The sequence below is a fragment of the Emiliania huxleyi genome (assembly GCF_000372725.1).
Source record: "Emiliania huxleyi CCMP1516 chromosome Unknown EMIHUscaffold_20, whole genome shotgun sequence".
In the NCBI taxonomy this organism is placed as follows: Eukaryota; Haptophyta; order Isochrysidales; family Noelaerhabdaceae; genus Emiliania; species Emiliania huxleyi.
Genome location: NW_005200600.1, coordinates 883084 through 895317, shown reverse-complemented (window position 1 = coordinate 895317; position 12234 = coordinate 883084). Strand labels below are relative to the sequence as shown.

General features: G+C 65.2%; 5 protein-coding genes across 5 annotated transcripts in view; 4 read left to right on the top strand and 1 right to left on the bottom strand.

Annotated features, from left to right (window-relative positions):
* EMIHUDRAFT_463051 (hypothetical protein) overlaps nucleotides 1-1537 on the top strand; it is a gene marked incomplete at its 3' end in the record, with an annotated part of 3162 nt that extends 1625 nt beyond the window's left edge. Inside the window, exons 3-4 of the mRNA XM_005781769.1 lie at nucleotides 390-955; nucleotides 1133-1537. Coding sequence (XP_005781826.1) covers nucleotides 390-955; nucleotides 1133-1537 — 971 coding nt within the window. The remainder of the gene's footprint in view (nucleotides 1-389; nucleotides 956-1132) is intronic.
* Nucleotides 1538-1951: 414 nt separating this feature from the next.
* Nucleotides 1952-5244, bottom strand: EMIHUDRAFT_463050 (hypothetical protein). The gene is made up of 10 exons (XM_005781768.1): nucleotides 5079-5244; nucleotides 4870-4982; nucleotides 4771-4796; nucleotides 4429-4470; nucleotides 4156-4223; nucleotides 3589-3952; nucleotides 3301-3423; nucleotides 2903-3004; nucleotides 2638-2833; nucleotides 1952-2455 (listed from the first exon to the last, which is right to left on the bottom strand). The coding sequence occupies exons 1-10, from the start codon at nucleotides 5216-5218 to the stop codon at nucleotides 2139-2141; spliced, it is 1491 nt and encodes a 496-aa protein (XP_005781825.1). The 5' UTR covers nucleotides 5219-5244; the 3' UTR covers nucleotides 1952-2138.
* Nucleotides 5245-5630: 386 nt separating this feature from the next.
* EMIHUDRAFT_449901 (hypothetical protein) lies at nucleotides 5631-7681 on the top strand (the record flags this gene model as incomplete). The annotated part of the gene is made up of 7 exons (XM_005781767.1): nucleotides 5631-5753; nucleotides 5896-6060; nucleotides 6197-6709; nucleotides 6780-6947; nucleotides 6991-7402; nucleotides 7472-7565; nucleotides 7642-7681. 7 exons carry the CDS (start codon nucleotides 5631-5633, stop codon nucleotides 7679-7681), a joined length of 1515 nt encoding a protein of 504 aa, XP_005781824.1.
* Nucleotides 7682-7993: 312 nt separating this feature from the next.
* Nucleotides 7994-8665, top strand: EMIHUDRAFT_204049 (hypothetical protein; the record flags this gene model as incomplete). Its single annotated transcript, XM_005781766.1, has 1 exon — nucleotides 7994-8665. The coding sequence occupies one exon, from the start codon at nucleotides 7994-7996 to the stop codon at nucleotides 8663-8665; it is 672 nt and encodes a 223-aa protein (XP_005781823.1).
* Nucleotides 8666-9891: 1226 nt separating this feature from the next.
* Nucleotides 9892-12138, top strand: EMIHUDRAFT_449900 (hypothetical protein; the record flags this gene model as incomplete). The annotated part of the gene is made up of 7 exons (XM_005781765.1): nucleotides 9892-10246; nucleotides 10938-11067; nucleotides 11146-11172; nucleotides 11404-11436; nucleotides 11510-11544; nucleotides 11612-11667; nucleotides 11744-12138. Coding segments are annotated over 7 exons (1029 nt in total), but the record flags the coding sequence as incomplete, so codon positions are not given.
* Between the last annotated feature and the right edge of the window lie 96 nt (nucleotides 12139-12234).

The following is a 12234-nucleotide window of genomic DNA, read 5'->3' as shown; positions in this document are numbered from 1 at the left end:
GCCCCGGGGGGAAGGGGGACTGGCTCCCTGGTGGGGACCCTATCCAGGTGATCCAGGGGGGCCTCGGCCCGTTTGGGTGGCCAGCCTTCCGCAACATTTCCCCGTGGGGCAGCGAGCGGATGGGCTTCGGCGGCCCCGGCTGGGCTCCGGGAGAGCACCCGGCGGAGGCGTACTTTGGGTACCGCTATTTTGACGGGGCGCTCGAGGCGTTAGTTTTCGAGGGGGGCGGCCACCCCCGCGTGGTGAAGGTTGACCGAATTCGGCCAGGCGGGACACTGCGGAGAAATTTCCTTGGCCACGGCCAGGCTTCCCCCCCCCCCCCCCCCGGCTCCTTACACGCATCCCGCCACCCCCGCCCGACCGAGTTCTCCGTCTCGCCGCCCGCACAGGCCCAGCCGGCGAGGATGCGCCCGCCGGTGCCTACTACGCCGTCCCTCTCGGCTGGGCGGCGGCGGCGGAGGTGGAGGAGGGCTTCGCTCGCCTCGGCGCCGATGGGTACTTCGACGAGCGCGGCCGCGTGGTCGCCATCGTGCGAGGCGGGCGGGTCTACACTCCCAGTGGCGCGCTCGGCACCGGCCGCAGCTGCACCACCTCGCACCGCTTCCTGGGCGACCGCCACCTCTGCTCCGCCTGGTCCGACGGCTGGCTCCACGCCAAGCTCGCCTTCCGAGGCACGCTCTTCGCCGTGGTGACGGCGGTCGACCACCTGCAAGGAACGCACCTCACCTGGGGCAACTCGCTCTCGCTGTCGAGCCTCGAGGTGCTGCCGACGGCACACCCGCTCCGCCGCCTGCTGTCGCCCTTCGTCCACGCCACCGCCGCCGTCAACTACAACGCCGCGGTGATGCTCCTCGCGGAGGAGTCGCTGCTGCCTCGCGCCACGGCGCTCACGCGGGACGGCTTCCGTGCAGTCTTCGCCGCGGGGAACGCCTCCGACGCGCTGGCCTTTGCCACCGTGCCCGAAGCCAGGCGTGCCGAGATCACTCAAGACTAGAAGATGTGACCCGAGGTCACCCGAGACCACCAAACGATCGCCAGCAATCGCCCGAGATTACCCGAGCTCACCGCCACACCCGTGCCCGGCTCCAGGCGTGCGCGCGGGGTGGACACGCTGGCCCTGCCCTACGACGAGGACGGGGCAGAGTACTATGCCATCCTGCGCCGCTTCGTCGAGCGGTACATCGGCGCGGAGGTGCGCTGCGACGATCCGCTGGTGGCGGCGTGGTACAGCCGCCTCGCCAGCCTACTCCCGCGAGGAGACCTCCCGCCCCTCTCGTGCGGCTCGCTCGCGGACGTGATTGCGACGTTCGCGCACCACGTGTCGGCGCTGCATGGACACGTCGGCCAGGTGGCGGGCGAGGTGGAGGACCCGTGCTTCGCCCCATTCGCGTGGCGTGAGGGCGAGCTCTGCGGCACGCCGCGCCAGTCCCTCGCCCGCGCATCCATCATGGCGGCGACAGGAAACGCGAACCCGCGGTGCGCCGCCCCCGCCCCATCCTCTTGCTTCCTGCGCTCTGCCCCGACCTGCCAACGCTAACTAGCTTCCCCCCCTCCACGCCCCCGCCCCCCCTCCCCTCGCTCCTTGCCCCCCCCCCCCCACTGCCCCGCACGGCCTGTGCCGCACAGCATCGTCGACGACTACACCTTCCTCTTCGAGGCGGAGGAGGCCAAGGGCATGTGGCGGACCCTGACAGCTGAGCTGCTCGCGTTTGGGGAGGGGGTGGACGCGCGCAACGAGGCACGAGAGCGCGCGGGGCGGCGGGCCTATCGCGTGTTTGAGCCGCGGAATATTGAAACCTCGGTCGCGGTGTGATTTTTCCTTCTTGTAGTTTAACTTGAACTCTTTTTCCTGTGTGTGTCGGTGAGAGAGAGAGTTGTTTTCGTTGACCTCTTTTTCCTCGTGTGCTGCTCAGGTGAAGAGAGAGACGCGCATTTATTCGTGCCGAGATATCTGTCGCCGTGTTTTACAGGGAGGCGCCATCGGCACATGGCCATCGGCAAGATCCAAGAACACCAAGTCAAGTACAAGCTACAAGAGAGATTGATCGACGGCGACGAGAGCGCGACATTTCTCAGTGTGCGCACAATTCAGGGTCACGTCCGGATACACACACACGTCTCCAGGGCCCGGGCTGCCGCTAGTAGCCGTTGGAGATGTCGCGGCCAAAGATGATCGACTTGAACCAGTACATTGGGATGAGCATCATATTCCTGTACGAGAGCTGCTTCAGCAGGTAGCCGCCGCGCCACGCCGCCATCGCGAAATAGCCGCGCATCGACGGCTTGTACACGCGGTCGCCAAACTCGAAGCCGGGCACGTCCGCTCTTGACATGTCCACAATCCCGTCGCCAAAGCCCATGCTGACCATGCCGCCGACGTTGATGTAGCTGAACTTGGCCGAGTTGGGGTACATGAAGCGGGGGAAGGGCAGCCCCACCGGCGCAGGCACCGGGCCTAGCGTAGTACCCAACTGTGAAATTTTCTACGCGTAGTTTCACCCGACAAGTCAGGAGTGGCGATGCAGTGCGATGCGTTTCGGAGCGTGACGACACGAGCAGCGGGAGACGGACTGCGAAGGGATGGAATTTCGAGCGCGGGGCTGCAGGGGTGAGTCTTCGGCATCTAGGGCGCCCGGCCAGGGAGAGGGAGGTCCTCGTCGCTCGAGGATTGGAATTCGGGCTTGTAGTAGTACGTGTTGAAGCAATCAGCCAAGTACTGCCCCTGCTGCTCGGCGGAAGAGGCGATGGGCGGCAGAGGCTCGGGGGTGACGGCGCAGTCGCCGATGGCATACACGCAGCCGCCCGTGTCAGGCACGCGCAGATAGTCGTCGACCTACCCGAGATCACCCGAGATGAGACGAGATGATCCAAGTGACCCTGGCACGCGCACGACGTCGCCGACCTTGATGCGCCCCATCATGCCCTTCTCGAAGTTGTTGTTCTCAGTGAGGAACTTGACGGGCGCGAGGCCGGCCGACCAGACCATCATGCCGAAGGGGAGCACCTGAGGACATGTCCCGGACGTGTCATGGACGTGTCCTGGACATGGCCGACACAGCCTGCCGAGTGGCCGCTCCTCCATCGAGCCGTCCGGGTTCTTGAGGTGGGCGACGGTGAAGTCGCCGCCGCAGGTCGTGTCGACGTCCTGGCGTAGGAGAGCAGCGGGCGGGAGTCTTGCAGCAGGCTCGGTGCGGAAATACGATCGCTACTCTTCAGGCCAGGGTGCGACGAGATAATGACGGCGCGCGTCTTTTCGGGCCCTAGATCCTGCATCTAGAGGCTCGCCGTGCGGATCTCCACCTTGGCAAGCAGGGTGTTGACGCGCACGTCGACCTCCTTGCGCTGCAGCCCTGCGAGGTAGTACTCGATGAGGTGCTCCGAGAACATGCCCAAGATCTTTGGCCCCGCCTCGACAATGGTCACCTGACGTCTCGGGTCCATCTCGGGTCATCTCGGGTCATCTCGGGTCATCTCGTCTCATCTCGGGTCGTCGTAGGCCCCGTTGGTTAAGGCGAGGGCGCGAGAGGTGACGCGCGCGGCGAGGACTGTTATCACTCTCGGGTCCTCTCGGGCAGGCTGGGCGGGCACCTTGACGCGGTCGACGAGGTCTGGGTACCAGCGCGCCACGTCCTTGGTCAAGAAGTCCTTGAGCTCCGTCGCAAACTCGCAATTGGTCGGGCCGCCGCCGACGACCACAAAGCTGAGCAGCCGGTCGATCTCCTCCTGGCGCTTGGCGGCGGACTCTGCGGTCGGCACCTCGCCCGGCTTGACTCTCGCCGGCATCGCAGCGCGCTCGAAGCACTCGAGCATGCGGGAGCGGATCTGGCGGGCGTGGTAGAGGTGCTTGAGGAAGAAGACCTCGATGCCCTCGCGCTCGTCCACGCCGGGCGTGCGGAAAGTGTTCGTCTTGCAGCCGGCGGCGATGATCAGAAAGTCGTACTCGAGCTCGAACCTAGTCATTCGAATTAGTCATTCATGAGTACTCGAGCTCGAACGTGCCAGGCATCTAGTGGGTGTGTGGGGAGGGAGGACGGGGGCAGCGAGGGAAGGGCAGCAGAGGGGGCAAGGGCAAGCGTGGGGAGGGCAAGGGCAAGCGCGGGGTGGGTGCGTGGGAAAGGGCTTGTTCGGGGAGGAGAGGGGTGGGGGGTTACGCACTCTTTCTCCTTGAAGATGTCGGTGCACACCACCTTCTTCTCCTTAGGGTAGAGCCGCGTGGCCTTTGCCTGCGGGGCTAGCGCAGCTCTGGGGTCGGGCAGAGGGGCAGAGGTGCGAGGCGCCGACTTGAGGGAGAGCGGCGCGAGGTCACAAGGGCGCTAGAAAACGAGAGCTGAGCGGCAGGGAGAGAGGCGGCTGCGTGCTCCGCGCGGCAGCAGCGGCCGCAGTGAGAGCTGGGAGGCGTGGCGGTGGAGAGGTGGAGAGGGCGCGCGCCTGGTAGTACTGCGACAGGTTCGGGTTGGTGCGGACGGGCTCCTACGGAGGCGGGCCGAGCGCGAGGGTAAGCAACGCCCCGCATCTCTACGTCTGAAGACAGAGGCCCCACAGCGTTCAGTGTGCTCACGCACGTAGCAGTTGCGATGTGTGCATGCGTGCGCTTATGGTGTGCCGCGCAGTTAAGAGCCGCGAGGAGGGGAAGGGGGGTGGGGGGGAGGGGGGCTGACAGTAGAGTGTCAGAGTAGGATGGCGCAACGCCGACGGTGCGACAGCTAACGGCGACTGGTGGCGCAGGTGGTGGGATGGTGGGAGTGGTTGTGGCGGCGGCATGCGGAGTGCCTGCACTGCTCGAAACTCGAGCGTGCCTATGGGTCGCGGTGCGCGGCGAGTGAGGGTGGGTCGGCGCTTTTGCACCACGCATCGCTGGAGGAACGGCGCCGACGGCGGTCGCGGGCAGGAAGGACGTGAAGAGGAAGTGGTTTGATGGAGACACGAGCCGGACGTCAAACTTGTTGCCGTCGAGGTTGCGTGCAACCTTGTTCCCGCCCCACCTGTAGCAGAGAGGAGATGCGGCATCACGCACTCGACCGAGCACGAAGCGCGGGCCACCACCTCCACAGTGCTACTCTCGGCTTTGGCTTCCTCACCCGCTGCCGAGGATGAGCACTCGCGGCTTTTTCGGCCAGGCGAGGGAGCCCGCCGGCGCGAAGCTTGGCGTCGACAACGCGCGACGGCACGCTGAGCCCGCCGCCCGGAGTCCGCGACACGCCTGGCCTCTCACGATCATGCCTCGCGTGACGCCTTCGGCTCGGCCTATCGCCGATCGGCGATTGACAAGAAATACGCCCCTGGCGCTTTGCGCTGGTCTGTGAGAGGTTGAGGTGCGAGCCCTGGAGGCCCTGGGGATGGGGGGAGACTACCCGCGGGCCTAGAAGGCCCGCGCGCAGGGGGGTGGGACATTGAGATTGAAGGCGGAGGTGGAGGCGGCGGAGGCTCGGCGAGCGCGGCTGGGAGCGGCAGAGGGTTCAGGATCCGGGTTCACATAAACGCACAACCCCGGGCCCGAAATCGCACAGAGACAGTCACGTCCATTCACGACTGTATTGGACGGCAGTGAGGGTGTGTGTGAGAGAGACAGTGCGGGCGCATTCGTTAGGTACGGACGGACGAACGAGATATCGACACAGTTACTCGCTCGTATGATTGATGGAGAGCGCGTTACGTACGAGTACGCTGGGCCGGCGGCGGCGGCGCCTGCCTACCACACTCACTCACCATCCATGGATGGCACTTTGCGCCCTATCGGGCCTAGTGGTTTTTCGGTTCTAGGTTAGGATGTGGCGCAAGATTTTTAAGAGCCATGCTGTGTGTGTTCACGTAAAAGCACGTACGGCACCCCTGATCGCTGCGCATCTTGCTTGCTCGGCGTCTGGTTGGTCGATGTCTGTGTCGTTTTGTAGACAGGACTCTATGCTTCGGGTCAGGCAGCTCGGGCCGCTCGGTCTCGGCCGGCACTTCCGTGGCGCGGCCGGCACTTCCGCTTCGACCACTCGGCCACGCGTCCTCATCCTTGGAAGCGGCTGGGGCGGCGCCAAGCTCGCTCGCGGACTCGACAAGGACAAGTACGATGTCCGCTTGATCTCTCCAGCGCACCACTATCTCTCTCTCACCCCGCTCCTTCCCTCGACCGCCGTCGGAACGCTCGAGTTCCGAGCCATTCAGGAGCCTATCCGGACCATCCCTGGCTTGCTTCGAGTATTACCAGGCCAAGGCGAGGACGCTGGACCTCGAAAAGCAGTATGTGAGCTGCGAGGGCATCTTCACGGGGCGCTCCTTCGACGTGTCCTTCGACTACCTTGTCGTGGCCTGCGGAAACAAGACGAACACCTTCAACACGCCCGGCGTGGCCGAGCGCGAGGGCGAAGAGGTCTTCTTCCTCAAGCACCTCCACCACGCGCGCCAGATCCGCAACCGCATCATCGAGTGCATCGAGCGAGCAGCCAACCCGACCCTAACCGACGCAGAGCGCGCACGGCTGCTCTCCTTTGTCGTCGTCGGCGCGGGACCGACCTCGTGCGAGTTCACGTCCGCGCTCTCCGACTTTTTGCGCGATGACGTGGCAAAGTGGTACCCCGAGGAGGCGAAGCAGGCGAAGGTCACGCTGGTGGAGGCGGGGCCGCGCATCCTCGGCCCCTTCGACGCGGCGCTCGCCGAGTACTATCGCGGGCACCTTGTCGCGCGCGGCGTGGAGATGCGAACCGCGACCTCCGTCACCGAGGTGCGCAGCGGCACGCGATGGTTATGAGTGTCCTTGCTGCTATGCGGACTTAACCACTGCCACGTCCGAGGTGTGGCACGGCGACGACCGCGAGGGCAACCACACGACGCACGCACGCCTCAGCGACGGAGGCACCCTCCCCTTCGGCGCGATGGTGTGGTCGGCGGGCCTCGCGCTAGTCAGGTTCGTCGAGCGGCTCGACGCGCTCCCCAAGCAGGAGCTAGGAGTGTCCTCGTTGGTCTGCGTGAATGGCGCCTCTTCACAGGTAGTGGCGTGAGCAGGACGGTTCGCAGCGCCTCCTCACCGACAGCAGCCTGCGAGTACCCGGCACGAGAGGGCGCGTCTTCGCGATCGGCGATTGCGCGGGTGTGGAGGGGGCGCAGCTGCCGCCCACGGCCAGCGTGGCGGAACAGCAGGCGGCCTACCTGACCCACTGCTTCAACCAGCACTACTGCGCCTTCGACCCGAGCACCGACGCCGACTTGCCGCCCCCCGGGCCGGTGCGACCGGCCGCGTCGCCCGTGAGCCTCGCCTTCTTCCTCGACTACCTCTTCACGCCGACGCCCGCATTCCGCTACGTCGAGCCCGGCTCACTCGCGAGCCTCGGCTCGCGCGCGGGGGTGATGGACGGCTCGAAGTCGGAGCTGGGTCTGCCGAGCGTCACGGGCTGGGCGGCGATCGTCGCGTGGCGGGGTGCATAGTCCGTGAAGTTGTGTGCGATCGCGTCGCTCACAAGTGATCCTATCTTCTTCCTCTCAATAGGAGCATGCTGGACAAAGCAGCTGAGCTGGTCCAACATGCTGCTCATCCCGATGTTTTGGTTCAAGAGCGCCGTCCTCGGGAGGGACATCAGCCGGTTCTGATGCGAAAAGGAAACTCCCCGCGAGGAGCACGCCTCTATTGCCGTAGCCAGAGAGGCCGTTGATCGACAGTTCGCTTATTTTTTCTATCTATCTGTTTTTCAGTGTATGAAGCTCCGCTTACGGACATTCCCGTGTTTCATGTTTCATGATAACTATGTTGCGCTCCGCCTCTATCTAGCAATCTCGCCGGCCGCACAGGCGCAAGGCACGGACGAGACCACGTACGTGTGGGTTCGTGTGAGGTGTCTATCTGTATGGACGCTCTCCTCACAGGCTTGTCAGCCGACGGTGGCATAGGCTAGTTAGTTGCACGAAGTCCCATAAGCATTTTCGCGTCGATGTGCCACCCCTACATATATCCGGCAGGTACCGCGAACTTAGTTGGTGGAGGCAACGAACCGAGCGATTCTTCGTACCTGTTATGACAGTCGGCGAGCCGCGAGCGTACCGCGCTGCAGCGGACGCGAGTTCCAACGCCGGCAGCTTGACGTCTGCCTTCCTGCACGATCCGCTCTTGCGCACGCTCGTGCCAAACGAAGAGGCGTTTCGAACCCTCGGCCGCCGCACGCTTGCGACCCTGACGTGGGCGCTTGACGCCTCCTACGGGCTCACCGACGTGATCTGCGACGAGGCTGGCGTTGTGGTGTGCACCGCCATATGGGAGCCCGCGGGCATGACTTGTGGCGCGCTTTGTCGCTTCGTCCTCATGTCTTTGTGGATGGTCTGTGTGTTGGGACTGCGCAGGGCATTCTGCGTGGCGGGCATGCTGCTGGCCTTTGAGACGAGACGCCATCAGCACGCCCCGACCGCGCACCACCTGCAGCTTCTCGGCACGAGACAGAGCGAGCAGAGCAAGGGCGTGGGTAGCAAGCTAATCCAGGCCGGCATCCGCCGCGCGGATAAGCTCGGGCTGCCGTGCTACCTCGAGGCGAGCAACGAGAGGAGCGTGCCCTTCTACAAGCGGCACGGCTTCAAGGTCGTCGAGACGTACTATCACTTCGAGGGCGGTGTCGACGGTGATGGGAACCGCATCGTCGGAAGAGGGCCCGTCGTCACGCTGATGTTTCGGCCGCTGGGAGGCGTTGCGCACTGATTCAGCCAGGGGGGTGAGGTCGACTGTGCGTCACATATGTGCAACATGAGCCGTGGAGTGTGCTGAATCCCTTGTGAGTGTGCAGCTGCGTGTCGGCGTGTCCCCGCCCGTGTGTATTTTGCGAGCATTTTCTAATGTGTGTAAATGAGCCGTCGTGGCTCGTGGTCGTGTGAGGTGTGTGGGGAGACTCTCTGTGACTGTGTGACAAGTGGTCAGTGTGATATATGAGAATTGTCATTATGACGGTCAGACACCTCTACGCTCCAGACCATCGACTGCGGAGCTGCTTTTCGGACGTTTATGAGCTGTGAGCAGAGCTAGGAGCAGAGCCGTGGACGTTCGCAGAGCCCGCTGTCTATGTCTATTGTCTACATGTACATGAAATGCACATGCGCAGACTTGCAGAGGCCAGAGCAAATACAGTCGTAGATCTCATACCTTCAGATAGAGAGATTTTTTCGCATACCAAACAAATCTAACACCTTCAGTGTACAAGAGAGAGAGAGAGAGAGAGAGAGAGAGAGAGAGAGAGAGAGAGAGAGAGAGAGAGAGAGAGAGAGAGAGAGAGAGAGAGAGAGAGAGAGAGAGAGAGAGAGAGAGAGAGAGAGAGAGAGAGAGAGAGAGAGAGAGAGAGAGAGAGAGAGAGAGAGAGAGAGAGAGAGAGAGAGTTCTTCTCTTCTCTTGCGCTTCAGAGGCGAATGCAAGGAGAAAGACGCGCCATTTACCTCCGAGGTGCGAGTCTCCGTGCAAATAAAGTCGCTCTCGTAGTAGTTGCTTTTGTTGGTTGGTCTGAACGGTAAAAGCGGCCGTGGAAACCGCACATGGTTCCTACTTCGCTGTTAGGTTAGGTAGGAAGGTGAAGAACAGTCAGGCTCGTATTGGACATCAGCGCGGTATGGGTGGACGCGAGACAGAAGAGGACGGCACGCGTGAGCGACACACAGACACACACAAGCTCACAAGTCGCTGTCTCGTTCATCGCCGTGAAGGTCGTGCTCTCTTATGTGAACATGCGTGTCGCGCACTCATTCATGACCGGTCTCAATGTCCCACCCCCCTGCGCGCGGGCCTTCTAGGCCCGCGGGTAGTCTCCCCCCATCCCCAGGGCCTCCAGGGCTCGCACCTCAACCTCTCACAGACCAGCGCAAAGCGCCATGGGACGTAGGAATTCCTATTTTCTTGTCAACAAGGTCTGTGAATGGCGCCCCAGCAACGACTCGAGTCCAATGCCTTGCATTTTCTGCGACCCGCTGCCAATTCCACTCCCTCCAGAGAGCGACGGTGATGGCGACGGCGACGCGGAGGCGATCGACGGCGCGCAAGTTTCGAAGAGCACAGCCTGGAGCGCGGCGGCCTTTCTCGCGCAACTCCGCCAAGGCGTTGTGCGCTGCCTCCCTCCGGCTAAATCTACCTGCCATGTCGCGTGCGGCGGCGCAGACGACGGCGCGCCGGCCGACGAGAGCGGCGAGGCCCCCGCGGCGGTCTGCGCTGCGGCTGCGGCGGGGGACGATGCTGCGGTCAGGGAGTGGCTCGACTCTGGCGGGCGGGTCGAGGCGGTGGTGAAGTGGGACGGGCCGAGTGGTGCGACCCTCCTCTGCGTCGCTGCCCGCCACGGCAACGAGAGGCTGGTCGCGCTTCTGCTGGAGCGGGGCGCCTTGCCAAACCAGGGGACGGCCGACGGGACGACTCCTCTCATGCTCGCCGCCTCCGGCAACCACCCCTCCACCGTGCTGCGCCTCTGCCGCGCCGGGGCGAGCAGAGAGATGAGCCGAGAGCTTCAGCCCGAGATGGTCTTCTCCCCTCCGGCGTGCGCCAGAGCAGCGGTCCGATGTGGTGCTACCACTTGCCTCTCAGGCGGAGCTCGGGCGGCGGGCGGGCGGCGGCAGCGGGGAAGCGGCGGGGGAGGGGGCGGGCGGTGGTGCGGGCGGCTGGACGGCGCTTCAGATGGCGAGGAGGGCGGGGCACGAGGCGTGCGTCGACGCGTTCAAGAGGCACCTCGAGGAGCTGCAGGCGGCCCGGCGCGAGGAGGCGGCGGCGGAGGAGGCGGCGGCGGCGGAGGCGGCGGCGGAGGCGGCGGCGGAGGCGGCGGCGGAGGCGGCGGCGGAGGCGGCGCCGAGGGCGGGTGCAGCAGGCTTGGGCGACCTGCTTGGGATGGCGATGAAGCTCGCCCACGCCCGGGCAGGCGGCGCACGCACACCTCTGGTCCGTCCACGAGGTAGAGTGGAGAGAGTAGTGGACTCATCCCTTCCTCGCCTCTGGGGGGGGGGGGCAGGCGGCGCAGTGCGGCTCAAGGAGGCGAGGCGAGGCAAGGGAGGCGCATGGGGCGGCACGTGGGGCGGCAAGGGCGGCGAGTCGCCGGCGGAGCGGCGGGCGATGAAGGCTCTGCTGGGGCGGGACCCGAGGCGCGCCGACGAGAGGGGGGGAGGTCGTGTCGAGAGGCATATACACCAAGTGACTGTGGGCATCAATGATTCAATCAGGCGCGACGAGAGGGAGGAGCAGTCGCGGTGTGCGATAGATGGGAGGGGAGTGGTAGGTAGTAGCAGTGTGGCAGCTGCGAGTGGCTCCTCTCACCAGGCTCCACAGCTCTCGGCTGTTGACAGCTGTCCCTAGCTGTGTGGAGAAATCTACCTTACCTTACCTTACCTTACCTTGCTCCGCCGGGCGGAAGGTTTAGGTGTAGTGGGCAACCTGAATTCCATTCTCGGACCCCCCCTCCTCCTCCCACCACGGCACAGGCGAGAGTGGCTGGAGTACTACCTGCAGTGCGGGCGGCTCGACGTCTGTGCTCGAGCTCGGCCTCGAGATTGCGCGAGATCACCCGAGATCGGGTCTCCCCCACAGGCAGCTCGACGAGGCCCACGAGCTGACCGTGACAGGCGACAGGAGCGCGAGTGAGGTCGCGCGGGAGATCGCGCGAGATTGCGCGAGCTTGCCCGGGAGTAGGCGAGGAGGAGGAGCGTGTGGCGGAGGCGAGGAGGCAGTTGCCAGGCGAGGCGGAGGTGAGGCGGGGGGGGCGAGACCGCGCCGCTTTCTGCAACCCTCTCTACGGTCCACGCGCCGTCGAATGAACTGAAGGTGAGGCTGCGCGGCGATGCGCTGCTGGCGGAGCTCGAGGCGGAGGCGGAGGCGAGGGCGAGGGCTGCGGGGACCGGCGCGGGCGGGAGGGGGAGGGGGAAGAAGAAGAGGAAGGGGGGCGGGCAGGCGGGCGGGCAGGTGGCATCGCAGCGCGAGGAGAGGGCGGAGGCGGCGGGCGCGGAGGCGGCGGCGGAGGAGGAGATGGGGGAGGCGACGGCGGCGGCGACTGCGGCGGCGGCGGCGGCGGCGGCGGCGGCGGCGGCGGCGGCGGCGAGGCTGGAGGAGGAGGAGAGGGAGGAGGAGGAGAAGAGGCTGGAGCTCGAGGCGAGGCGGGGTGCGGCGGAGGCGGCTCGGGCGGCGCAGGCGGCGGAGGCGGCGGAGGCGGCGGAGGCGGCGGAGGCGCGGGCGAGGCGGGGTGCGGAGGCGTCGAGGGAGGAGGCGGAGGAGGGGGGTGCCTCCTTCTCTCCTCCGACGACGCGCGAGTGCGGGCC

Coding starts and splice junctions, on each gene's coding strand:
- EMIHUDRAFT_463050 (XM_005781768.1), bottom strand. CDS start 5,218: ATGATCGTGAGAGGCCAGGCGTGTCGCGGACTCCGGGCGGCGGGCTCA. Junction 4,224..4,428: donor ACCTGTCGCAGTACTACCAG/GCGCGCGCCCTC, acceptor CTAGCCCCGCAG/GCAAAGGCCACGCGGCTCTA. Junction 3,005..3,300: donor TCAACACCCTGCTTGCCAAG/GTGGAGATCCGC, acceptor ACATGTCCTCAG/GTGCTCCCCTTCGGCATGAT.